The 13,561-nt window shown below is 46.5% G+C and overlaps 1 protein-coding gene across 1 annotated transcript in view; it reads left to right on the forward strand.

The window, feature by feature from the left end:
* The window catches only part of LOC147603119 (AP-5 complex subunit beta-like protein), a 47,984-nt gene extending 36,937 nt beyond the window's left edge, over nt 1-11,047 (forward strand). Inside the window, exon 3 of the mRNA XM_086797394.1 lies at nt 9,240-11,047. Coding sequence (XP_086653520.1) covers nt 9,240-10,953 — 1,714 coding nt within the window. The 3' untranslated portion in view covers nt 10,954-11,047. The remainder of the gene's footprint in view (nt 1-9,239) is intronic.
* The last annotated feature ends 2,514 nt before the right edge of the window (nt 11,048-13,561 follow it).

A 13,561-nucleotide genomic window follows, 5' to 3' on the forward strand; every position in this document is an offset into this window, starting at 1 on the left:
TGTATATATGGCAGGCAACTCCAGTGCCCCCACAAGAAAGCTCTTGGACAGAAAGATGCTCAGTTAGAGCTTGTGCATACAGATGTATGTGAGATGCCTAAGCTTTCTTTGGGAGGGGCAAAATATTTTGTGTCTTTTATTGATGATGCCACACGCAAGGTGTGGGTTTATCCTCTTCGTTTGAAGAGTGATACATTCTCAGTGTTTGAGAACTTTGTTGCTCATGTTGAGAATCAAACTGGCAAAACACTGAAGGCTTTGCGTTCCGACAATGGTGGAGAGTATACGTCCAAACAGTTTCAGGACTTTTGTGATGCTAAAGGCATCAAGAGGGAGCTCTCTACTCCTTATGATCCTCCACAAAACGGGACAGCAGAGAGGATGAACAGGACCATTCAGGAGAAGGTTGTCACATGCTGCGTTACCTCATGGTTTTTGGGCTGAAGCTGTTATGACAGCCGTTCATCTTATAAACAGGTCACCTAACACGAGGCTTGGTGGGAAAGTGCCAGAGGAAGTATGGACAGGGAAGCCTCCGTCCTACAAGCACTTGAGAGTGTTTGGGTGCATTGCGTACGTGCACATACGCAGGGAAATACGCACCAAACTTGATCCTAAGTCTCACAAATGCATATTCCTAGGATATGGTGACAAAGGTGAAATGGGGTATAGACTTTGGGATCCAGTGAATAGAAAGATTATACGCAGCAATGATGTCATTTTTGATGAAACATGCATGTATAAGGAGCCTGCAAGGCAACAGGAGCCTGGCAGAGTCATCTTTGATGATGATGGACATCATGGAGAACAACCAAGGGCTGTAAATCAGCCATTACAGCATCAAAACCAGCCCTTAAATGGTGCTGAAAATGGTCCAAATGGACAGCCAGAGATGGCAGAAGATATCCCTATGGATATCCCACAGTTAGAGGAGATATCGGGCATGATCTTTCAACCTTATGGCATGGAACAGGAGCCACCAATAGGTGATATGCAGGCTGGACAGCAACCTGGAAATGATGGTCATTGGGTACGGAGGTCCACAAGACCCTCCAGAATCACTGACAGGTTTGTTCCAGGGGTTGACTACTTGATGCTCATTGACTGTGGGGAGCCCTCATGTTATAAGGAGGCTTTACAGAGGGCAGACAAGGCTCTTTGGGAGCGTGCTATGAAGTCAGAGATGGATTCTCTACACAAAAATGGAACATGGAAGTTGGTGCATTTGCCTACAGGCAAGAAGGTTTTGCCATGCAAGTGGGTTTACAGGCTCAAAGTTGCACCTGATGCAAAGCCAAGATACAAAGCCAGGTTAGTGGCTAAGGGCTTCAAGCAGGAATATGGTGTGGACTTTGATGAGATCTTCTCTCCAGTGGTCAAAATGACCACACTTAGAGCTGTATTAGCTTTGGTTGCTCATGATGATCTGGATTTGATTCAGATGGATGTGAAGACTGCTTTTCTTCATGGTAATCTCCATGAGGAGATATATATGCAACAGCCAGAGGGTTATGCAGTGAATGGAAAGGAGAAGCTTGTATGCAAGCTGAAAAAGAGTCTTTATGGGCTCAAACAGGCACACCAAGAAAGCTTTGGATGGCAGTCTATTGATCCTCATCTTGTATGTTGATGATATGTTGATTGCGGGGAAATCTCGTAAAGAGATGGATGCCTTGAAGAAGAGGCTGCATCAGACCTTTGATATGAAGGATTTGGGTGATGCAAATCACATTTTGGGTATGCGGATACTTCGGGACAGAAATCAGCATGTGTTGTATTTGTCTCAGAAGGAATACATTGGCAAAGTTTTGCAGAGGTTCAATATGGAAGGGGGAAGAAGACTAGTACTCCTTTGCTTCCATATGTGAAACTCAGTGCTATGGACAGCCCACAGTCGGATAGTGACAGGGTTGATATGGCCAAGATTCTGTATGCTTCAGCTTGTGGCAGTCTCATGTATGCCATGGTTGCTACCAGGCCGGACATTGCATTTGTAGTGGGAGTGGTTACTAGATACATGGCCAAACCTGGCAAGAAGCATTGGGAAGCAGTGAAAGGTGTCATGAGATACTTGAAGGGCACACAGGATATGTGCATCTGCTTTGGCAAACAGGATGCATTAGTGCATGGTTACACGGATTTGGATTATGCCGGTCATCCAGATAACCGGAAGTCTACTACCGGTTATGTGTTTACATTCACAGGAGGTGCTGTGTCATGGATATCCAGGATGCAGAAGTGCAGTGCCTTATCTACTACAGAGGCCGAGTATATTGCAACCACAGAGGCTTGCAAGGAGGCATTATGGTTATCTCGGTTAGTGGTTGATTTGGGCTATACAGGGGATATTCCATTGTTGCATTGTGACAGTCAGAGTGCCATCCAGTTGGCAAAGAACCCTGTCTTTCATGCAAAGACGAAGCATGTGGATGTGAAGTATCACTTCATCAGAGAGGTGATAGAGAACAAGCTGATTCAGCTTGTCAAGATTCATACGGATGACAACCTGGCTGATCTGTTGACAAAGAGTTTGCCTCCAGAGCGGTTTGCTCATTGCAGACACTTGATGGGCATTGGATGAGGCCAGTTTCAGCCTTGATATGGCCTTGTATATTATCATGTACATGCTGATTTTTGTTTTCCTTCATTTAAGGGCACTTTGCCTTTAAGTGGGAGGTTGTTGGGGTAAAGGCATTATGCCCACCCTTATAGTGTGTACTAGTCCATAAGTTTTATAGTACATAGTACACTTAGTACTTTTAATGTACTAAGTGCACTATGTGTACTAGAGCAAATATACATGTGTGATAGGGGAGTCACACACTCATACTGTGAGTTGACTTATCCCCACATGTCTCTCTCTCTCTCTCTCCCTTCTTCTCTGTGTGTGTCTCCCACATGAAACTCTAATTCTCTACAGCTGAGCTTCCATAGCTACTTCATTGGAGCCATATATTCCAGCAATTTGGTGGTATGATTGAGTACCTTCAAGGAAAGGCTAATCCAGCGGCCGATGCTTTGAGCCGGAAGAGACAGGTGACTTTGATTCAGACCACTAGACTCGACCTTGTTGGTACGGGACTAGACGACATGAAGCACACGTACGCGGATTTCGAGGAATTCGGTACACAGTGGGAATAGGCATTGAATGCCACAGGACCATGCCACTTTTTGATACGCAATGTTGGCTTTTCTACAAAGGCCGACTGTGTGTCATGAAGTTGTTCAGGGTAGCTCTTCTCCATGACGCCCATGACGCCATTATTGGTGGTCATAGGGACATGAATTCGACTTTGGAGGAGTTAGAACGGCAATACTATTGGCCAAAGATGAGGCGAGATGTGTTTTCATATGTACAACACTGTGATATTTGTCAAAAGGTGAAAGCTCCTCGTGGGAAGAAGATAGGGTTGTTACAGCCCTTGCCAATTCTTGAGAGACCTTTCCAAGATATTTCGATGGATTTTGTCATGAATCTGCCTCCCAGTTCGGGTAAGCGTAATACTCAGTGCTTGACTATAGTTGATAGATTTAGCAAATTTGTTACGCTTATTCCATGTAGGGCCAATGTGATCGTCGAAGATATTTGTTCATTCGGCATTGGTGCCCGATTGGCGGGATACCTAGGACCATAGTGTCAGACCGAGATGCCAAGTTTACCAGTCATTTTTGGAGGGCATTGTTTGTAACTTTGGTACTAATTTGAATTTTTCCAGTGCATTTTACTCGCAGACGAACGGCCAGACAGAAATCTACAACCAATTGGCCTTTGATGTGCTGAAGTGTTATGTCCACGATCAACAAGGTAAGTGGGAATCTTATTTGCCTTTAGTTCAAGTTGTTTTGAATGATTCTTTTTCTTTAGCTATTGGCAGGACTCCATATGAAGCAGCGTTTGGAAGACCATTCTAGTCACTATTGACCAGAACCTTGTCTTTAGTACTTGAAGCGAACAGATTGACGGAGTCTTGCCAAGAGATTTTGGAGTCGGTAAAAGATAGGTTGGCTAAAGCGCAGGAGGCCTAGGCCAACAAAGACCGAAGGGATATGAAGTTTTCGGAAGGTGATTGGGTTTATCTTCGGATTATGAAGCAAAGGTTGAAACAGGTGGGCAAGCGATGCCCAAAGTTGTCATTTAGGAGCTTTGGACCTTTTCCCATCCAGAGAAAGATTAACGAGGTTTCAATGAAGTTGAAGCTACCTCCGAGTTGGACTATGCACGATGTGTTCCATGTCAGTTGGTTAAAACCATATGCAGGTCCGATCCCTTTAGAAGTGAGAGACGAAGCGGAACCAGATATCATTGATGAAGCTGAAGTGATGGTTCCAGAACAGATCCTTTTGCACCACTTCAAGCATCTCTCAGGCCGAAGACAAAGATAGTTCCTCACAAAGTTTCAGGACCGAGGGACCCACGAAGCGGTATGGCTTGATAAAGAGTTCTTTGACGACTATCCGGCTTTATTGACGGATTATTTGGAGGCTATGCAGCTTCCGTCAAGTTAAGCAGAAGGGGATGTCATGTGCATCCTCCACTTGGATGCCACATAGACATTTCTGAACAAGAAGGTGCAGGACCTGGGGTGGAAAACTGGTCCCATGTGAGCCCAGTCCGGGATGAGTCAACCAAGGTTCCACTCCATTCGTCCGAGGTCAGGTGTGCATTGTCTTGCACATGCGTCCAAGGTCAGGTGTGCATTGTCCTGCACATGAAACAGTGCCAGTCCGCGCTGTGAGTCTCCCTTTGGAATGATGTCAGTTGCTATGTGTGTTTGGTCTGTGGCTAGATGCCAGACAACTATGTAGGTTGCATGTAGAAGGGGGCATCCATTAGGGCTACCCCAGAAAGGGGTTTTATACCCCATGTTTGGGCAGGGGGTAGGCCTTAGGCCACCCCAAGGGGCCCATGGCCCTTGCCCACCAGCCAAGGAGGGGCTGGGCAGGCTATCAGCCAGCCCAAGGGGGCTTGGCCAGGCAGCCGACTTGCCTTTGGGTCAGTGCAGCCAGTCGGCTAGCCCATACGGCAGCCAGGACTGCAGGTGGCCAGAGTCCAGAAGGCTGCCCAACAGCCTCTGCAAAGTGGCCAGGCAGTTTAGGTGTGAACACATGATTTATTAGCATTTAATGCTACTTTAAATAGGTCGTGGGACTTATTTCAGCAAACTGACCTGGATAAAACCAGCCGACCAGCATCTAGTTGGGGTATAAATACCCAGCGCATAAATCAGTCTTGTCTATCTCATATTTTTCACCAAGTGCTGAAGCTAATCAAGGGGCCAGGACAACCAAGGAGAAGCTAACGCAAGGGTGAAGGATTGAAGGTCAATGGCAGAGAAGGTTCAGGTTCAGTCTTTTATTTCAGATTTTGCATCATTCTGATAAAAGCAAATACACCATCCGTGGTGGGGGCCCTACAGAGGGTATTCAAGACCCTATAGAGGGTATTCGGGACCCAATACTCTGTCCTCTTCTCCCTCTCTCTCTCTCTCTCTCTCTCTCTCTCTCTTTTCTGCACATCTATATTCAGTTTTGTGTGTTATTCTCGTCGTGAAAAGTGTGCTGATCTCTGAGCATTGAAGTTACTGATCGCCCTCGAAGCCTCCGCATGTTACAGGTTAGTTTAACCCAAGTTAGGGTTAGGGCTTAGCAAGGTGTGGGGACCTTGAGTGTTCACACGTAGGCAAAGGGTGCTGGTTTGTGGTCTGGATTGGCCGTGGGCTAATTATGGCTAAAAAGCTTATAAATAAATCAAGGCTAGTTATATCTTCGTAACTCTCTACTGATGCGTTGATACGTCTTTATGTCCAATAAGTGACCCCAAGGCCCCTTATATAGTAATAACCCAGCGGCGTATAGGACCTCAGGGCCAGGGAGCTGCAAGCAAGTGGTTCGGCTTGGTGGTATGGGATGCCAAGTTGGGGCCATTGTGGCTAGTGAGTCACCATATGTTATGTCTTGATCGGCCTAAGATAACCCAATCGAGGATAGATTTGCAGTCAGTTTACTTCGTGCTTGGGATCATCTCAGGCCAGCCCTCAGACAGGTTGCTCTAGTTGCCTTAGAGGAGGGGCTTCAGCAGCCTTTGGTCTTGAACCCCCAGATCCGTTTACCCAGTGGCCACATGTTAGGGGCCCGACCGCATGTATCCTAGGGCGCCTTGAGCATGGGACCAGCTAGGTCCCTTGGAGATTGGATTGCACACAAGCAGCTACCCATCGCTGACTCCTATTCCAGACCCGACTCCCCTAGTATGGCTAGGTGTGTTTACCAGACGCAACATCCTTGTGGCGGTCCACAGAGCAGATGATGATAGTGGTCTGCTTACCTTTTCTATTGGATCCCAAGGCAGACTAGAGAGATCAGAGCTTCCCATGGAGGATTTTAGAGGCTGCCTCTTGCAGAGGGTGAGGGTGATTGGTTTTCGGGCACGGGAATGGCACATAGATCCAGCACCGGCCAAGGTGGCCAGGGAGAGACTACGGCGGCTTTGGATTTGGGGGTGCAGACCTTCTCACGTGGCTGCAGTGGGACCCGGGAGAGTGGACTTGGCATGATCCCGCGGATCAAGAGGAGACTCTGGATGCCCCCTTCTTTGCATGTACAGTGCGGCTAGGCCGCAAGATCCAAATTCCTGAGATAGATGGCACACTTGTAGCAACAACACATTGACATCTCAGTACTATCACAACGCTTCCTTTCAGACTTTTGGAAGAGGCTATGGGATAGCTTTCGGCCTAGAAAGATCACTCTCTTTCTTTGGCTGATGGCACACAGGAGTTTGGCGGTCGGTACTTGGCTGGCAGTCTGTCCGCGGTGCGGACAGACTCAGGAGTCACAGCACCATTGCCTTTGGGATTGCTCGAAGGCTCAGCAGATTTGGTAGCGGATTCTACACATCTTCACTATGGATAGGGCATCGACCTGGATCATCACTTGGGGCATTGTCGCTTGGGTCACAAAGGCTGGAGTGGTTAGGGCTTATGAGGAGGATGGGGGAGGACTAGCCCTTTAAGTCTCTCACCATCGGATTGCAGCAGTACCAGTCATAGCCCCACCTACAGGTGACTGGCGGCCAGGCTCATGCCAGAGATGGGAGATTTGCAGTAGCATCGCAGCCTGGCACATTTGCCATGCTAGATGCAGTGGGCCATCAAGGGTGCCCACACTCCGCCGGTTGAGACCATCAAGAGCATATAGCTTGATATCATTCACACCCTCCGCGGTCAGTGGGGGAAGTTATAGGGAGGTTCTGATTGCATGCGAAAGAGGCAGGAAGCCTTCTTGAGACTTTGGAGGCTTTGGAGGCTAGACCCTTTCCTCCCAGATAGAGGTGGTGACCCCATCTGGCATTACAGACCACCTGTGTGGTTGTCCTCCCCCCCCTGCCCCCCCGTATGAGATAGCCTTCTCCTCATAGAGCGGCCAGCCGGAGGAGAAGCATCTCTTCCCCTTATGATCAGTTGTTTCCCGCCCTTATATGAGGTGATTTTGTACTTACCCCTTCGTGGTTGTACTTAGCCCTTTGTGGCTGTTTTTTCTTTAACTAATAGAAGGATCTTTTTCCCGGAAAAAAAAGAAGAAAAAGCAACAGTACACTAAAACTGAAAACTCAAAGCTAAGATCTCAGACTCTGAGATTATACAAGATGAAAGATCTAGATCCTACTATGCCAGGTATCGGGTACAATAAGTGATGAACAGTCAAAGTCAGGCAAGGGCCCATCTAGGATGCCCATCATGGGTGATACAAGAAGGCTAGAGATGTCGATAGTCTGCTGTGAGGATGAGGCTGCTTGATGGTGGGCTAGGATCTGATGAATCCGAGGGTGATGAGCTGGGGGTGGTCGGGGTCTGACGAGCGAGGGTGTCTAGCTCTCTGGAGTGTGCGTGCCCGATCTGATGCGACTCCCATGGGCCCGCTGTGAGGGTGCACTATGGTATAGGCTCTCGTATTTATTGTGATGGGCTCTGGTGCCTCCCTGTAGGCTGGAAAAAAACTGGTGATGGTAAGGTGAGAGGAGGGCTGTTGGGGTCGAGGATCTTTGAGTAGTGACTCTTTGTGTCAGCTGAGCTCCAATAGGAAGAGTCCAAGGCACCTCTGATCTGGGAGCTCCATGATCTGGGATAAGGGTCCAAAGCTCTCTTTGGATAGATAGTGAAATCTCCCTCTGATCTCATAGTAGACTAGGCACTGGCAAACATAGTGCTGCTTTGACTCAAACCCCGTCTGACAGAGTCTACATGTCTTGTCCTCTCTGGGTATCCACTCAACTTTGCCAGTATTTCTCCATTCAGCCTGGCAATATCTTTCTCCATTCCATCTACGTGTCTAGCATGTTGTTCTCCTCTCGTATTTCTGCCATCTTCCGTTCATGGTGATCTTCCTGGATAGTCAAAATTTCTTTCAGCAGCCGTAGGTAGTCTCTGGTAAGCACACCGCGTCCATTTGGTTCTATACTTGCATTGACTTGGGCATCAATCTTGTCGAGCACTTTTTTCAATTCCCCTTGCAATCCATCCCACCTGCTCGATCTGGTCATTTTTGGCTCGGGCTACTTCTTGCCTTTCCCAAGTTAGGCTCAAGGACACCGGTGAAGACAGGAGCCGGCCTGATGCACAATGAAGTAAGGGTGGGAGGGCCTATTGGTTGATGGTTCAACCATTGGTCTGTGGTTGCCAACAGAGCCGAGGGTGACACACTGTATACCGGAGAGCATAGGGCTGATGGCAGAGGCGGAAACAGGAGGCAGCGGGTGGAGGGTCGTGGCGCAGCTAGCACAGGGACCGGCGGGATGCTCACAGCGCGGCCAGAGCAGGGCGTCGTGGAGCAGCTGTGCAGCCGGAGCTTGGGCTAGAACAGGCGGGGGAGTGCGGCAATGGCGGACAGAGCAGCTGTGCAGCCAGAGCAGGGCAGCGCGGACAGGGCAGGGTGCTAGTGCACGGTGCACGAGCAGAGGGTAGGGCTAGGGGCGGAGGGTCACGCCATGCGAGAGAGAGAGAGAGAGAGAGAGAGAGAGAGAGAGAGAGTGTGGGCATCCACATTGGATGCTTGAGGTGTACATGTGTTGGTAGTCATTAATACCGGTCATGTACGAAGTACCGAAAAGGCTTGCACATCCATTGCAAAGAAGGCGCACAACCTAGGGAGTATGGTGCATTAATTTGAGTGAGGTGTATTTGTAGATGCATTTTTGAGATGGTGCAGAACTGCTTACTGAGATTTTATCTTGGTGTGTGTAGGATATATCTGCGGATGCTGGTTAGCATTCCAGGTAAGAAGCTGCGGGCCATCTTGAAGTATGGAGATGAGCGGATTGAAGACCCACAATTCTCACAGGTATCGTCTCTTTTGCGAACCACGCCAGCTTCCCCTGGACGTAAGCAGCCATTACAGGTAGCTTCGTACATTCAACTTGCAAGAGCTACACCACTTCTAGTAGGCCAGTCTTGGTCATTAGTGTTGCATAACCTGTTTCAAAATGGGGAAAAGGCAACTGATGAAAGCATGGATGGTAGTCCACCAGCAGTTTCAGCAGAAGAAGCAGGCTCAAGTCAGGAGACTGGTGTAGAGAGGGATGGAGATGAGGGGACACTGCCTAAAGTGGATGATGGGCTGGGTACAGTTGATGAAGTCAGCAAGGATGAGGCTGATTTGCCTGAAGAGGTGAAGATCTTGCAGGCATATTTCTCTCTGATCCCCGACTATCTCAATGGGCCTGGATTGAAAGTCAAGGTACATTGCCACCTCAGATTTAAATGTGATGCGCAGCCTTTGCATGCCGAAGATGACTCTCCAAGGTCAATGATATCAGGCCCCAGTTTTTCAGAGTCCTGGCCAGCACTATATGCAGTTGTTTTGTCTTTCTCAACATCGGGACCATATGGTAAGATTCCCTCAGTGCACATTCCCTTCCTTCTGAGTGAGCCTTCAGAGACTACCAAAGAAGCTGCAGATGAAGGCTCTTCTTCTTCCAGGCAGCTGCTGATTGTACAGCCCCAGGTAGAGTCTGATGCAGGAGTGAATCTCAAAGCAGGAGCAGACACAAAAACAAAGTTAAAAGAAGAAGCAGAGATGGAATCAAAAGAGGAAGATGCAAAGGAGTCAGAAGCAGAGGGTAAAGAAAACATAGATTTTGACAGTAGACATTCTTCCGCCAAAGGTAGTTCAACCTCTGAACTTCTTGACAAGGATGCATTCAGAGAATCTATCACCCTGGAGCTAGAGCCCAAGCAGCCTGTTCCTACTATAATTGATTCATATGTTGTTACCAGTGATGAAGATGGGAGGCGTATTCATGGCCAGCTTGACAATGTTCATGTGGGCATTGAGGATCTTTTTGCTAAGGCTCCCATTCCTTCTCACATTTACTCTTCAGAATCTTCTTCTGTGTACTATCTCAACCTCTTCAATGCTTTATGGGAAGCATGTGATAGAACAGGAAGGCTGCGTACGGAGTCCTTTGGCTTAAATGGTGGAAAGGAGCATGTTTCACTTGTAGGGACAGAATCTGTGAAGCTTTTAGAATTGCAAGCGGATAGAGTGGTGGATGCTGTAGAGCAATGTTTGGCACCATTTGTGGTGAGCGCCAAGGGCAAACAACTTGTATCAATTCTGAAGGACAGTGGTATGTTAAAGGACATCTTATGGCAAGAGGAGTCCGAGCATGGAGGTAGCAGGGCAGGCCACTTGGCCATTGCATATGGCTTACCAATTGATGATAGATGTGACCAAGTATATGATTTCCGTGGACATGTTGACCCAGGCTTGCCCCCTGAAGCTATAAAGGAAAACATTGGCAGCTTTTGTATCCTGATATTTTTACCTCCTCGTTTCCATATCCTCTTCAAAATGGATGTCTCAGATTGGTCTACTTTGGTTCACATTAGAACAGATCACTGGCCATGCCTTGCATATGTAGATGAGTACTTGGAGGCTCTTGTCACATCGAGATAGTTTTAACTCCTGGTCTTCTGGTTCGAGCTGGTGTAAAATGTATAGCTTCGTTCCAAAAATGCATCAAATATCTCATTTAATATTTTGCAGTTCATTGGTTGTTACTTTAATGAAGTGTTGCGCAGTTCATTGGTTGTTACTTTAATGAAGTGTTGCGCTTAAGTGGGTGTGCAATGAAAAATTGGCAGGGTTGTGTCATTAAGTGGGTGTTAACTTGAATTGTTTTTTCCAATGTTTTTTTTGGAATTCAAAAGCCGTCCCCTTTTTAAGGTTCTTTTTCATGGGTTGAAATATGTACTTGTGTGGTGTAAGAGAGGAAAAGAAGATTTTCGATCTTCCCGCTCATTTAGAACCGTCCATGAAATTCTTACTTCACTTGGCTCTTGGTTCATAAGAGATTTGCTTCTAGAACCTTCCTCATGTACCATTTTTCTTTGTATCATAATCATTTAAAATATTGAGTACTAATTCTTAACTTCTTGAGGAATCTTTTATCATTTGTTTAGATTTACCCAACATTAGTTTTGTTTTTTTGTTTGTTTGTTCCTATTCATTGAAAGACATATTTCATACTTGTAGATGTCACATTATAATAATAATGCAAACCAATGGATTTGCATCCATGGTTGACCGGTTAAAGCACCCAACTCATAATTGGTGAATTCACAGGTTCAACTCTTGTTGGATGCAATGAAAAAAAAAGAGGGAAAAGGAGAATGGTTGGGTAACTAAGTCTTGTAGCTCAAAAAGCTTGAATTAAACCCTTTTATGGTGACATATAAATTAATAAACTAAACATGAACTATGAAAAAAAGAAGTGTACGCATGCGCATGCATGTGTGCCATCCATCACTTGGTGATGGTTGCAAGCTTGTTATTATGTGTTGACAGGCTGTGGATTAGGGGCGTGTGCTAACCCAAGATTAGGGTTAGGATTAATCTAAGATTAGGGTTAGGATTAATCTAAGATTAGAGTTAGGATTAAATCTTAGTCGAGGTGTGGGGACTTGGAGGGTTCACACGTGGGCTATGGTTACTAGCAAGAAGAGGTCTAGATTGGCTAAGAGATTATTATTAGCTTAGGGCTAATAATGGTTAAAGGCTTATAAAGCATGATCACTTATAAATAAAGGAAAGGCCAATAATAGCAAGGTTATTACTATATAAGTGACCTTGGGGTAGTGCTTATAAATAAAGCAAGGGCCAATAATAGCCGTAGACACGTGGTGGCCTAGGGCTAAGCATGCAAGATCTCGTGGCCATGGAGCTACAAGGTGGGTGGTTTGGCCTAGTGGTATGGGATGCTAGGTTGGGGCTATCGGTACCAAGTAGACTTGCAGTAATTAGTCCTCAGAGGCTTAGGGGTGGTTTGATGCATCGAAGCTATGGCTAGTCACAATCCATTGCGGTCATATGATGCGCACAACGATGACGGGTCTATGAAACCTCGTTAGGGTTTCGGTTCTAGGTTAGATAATCCTTGGCATGGTATATGGAGACCTTACAGGATGTGACAAGTGTCAGAACCCAATGTATGAAGGATGTACAAGATACTATCCTCATGCAGGCTGTTTGGGCAAGAAAACCATGGTTTCTCTGCATGGATGTGGAGGAAAGCAAGAAAGGGAGAAATCTCTCGTGCCGATGCGCAAGGATCTGAGAGGGGGTAAAAAAGCACCCTTGGTATGTTGGCTGAAGATACCCTTGGTGTGGGGAAGCTGTGACGGCCTAAAGCATCACTTTGCGTAGCCTAATTTTACCCTTTTGTTCATGAAAAGCAAGAGTGCTTGGTGTATTTGGGTTTATTTGCACATGAGAAGAGGAGAGGCAATCAGGCATGGAATGATAGTGCATAGCTTGTAGAGGGTGTTTCACCATTTGGCCACCCAACTGGCCCACCTGTGCATTCTCATTATGTATATACATTGGATTGGTGTCCATGGTAGTTGCATATGCTATAGATTGATGCCACTCATGTGATACTATGGATTTGGCTTTCCATTGGGACTTTTGCTGTGTGTATATGCCTGGAAATACCTGAACGATTGGTGTTCCATTGGGTTTGGTACCTCATGTACTTGGCTAGAACACGTCTATTTTACTATACTCTCATGAATGGGGATTGTCCATACCAATGTTGCATTGCATAGAATCTTTATGTGCTTGCCCGAAAATTGAATTTGCATGATGTTTTCATGCTTGCTTGACCAATGTGTAGTTCAAGGTAAGGGGACGCGTGCCCTTGAATCGTGTGTGTGAAATTGTATGTTGACATGGTTATGTGGCATGTGATAAGTATTAGTCAAAATCTAACCTTAAGAACCATCATTAATTTATAAGTGAGTGTGTACACACTTTATTAAGTTTTGGGCGACCAAAACTCACTTATAAATTATGACCAGCCCTGTGTTCGTACACACTGATGTCCCGAGGTGGATAAAGCTCAATGTCCACTGCCTAGACCTTATCCACTTTGTTTAAAGAGAGCAACCAACCATGTGTCCATCCCAACTTGCACCCCAACTCACTTTTTCTCTCTACTTGACACCAAGAGTGGACAAATCATCATCTCTGTCTAAACGTTGGTGCCCTCCTTAATGGGGCCTTT

Source organism: Cibotium barometz, chromosome 65, assembly GCF_041138505.1.
Source record: "Cibotium barometz isolate CiBa-2024 chromosome 65, ASM4113850v1, whole genome shotgun sequence".
NCBI lineage: Eukaryota > Viridiplantae > Streptophyta > Polypodiopsida > Cyatheales > Cibotiaceae > Cibotium > Cibotium barometz.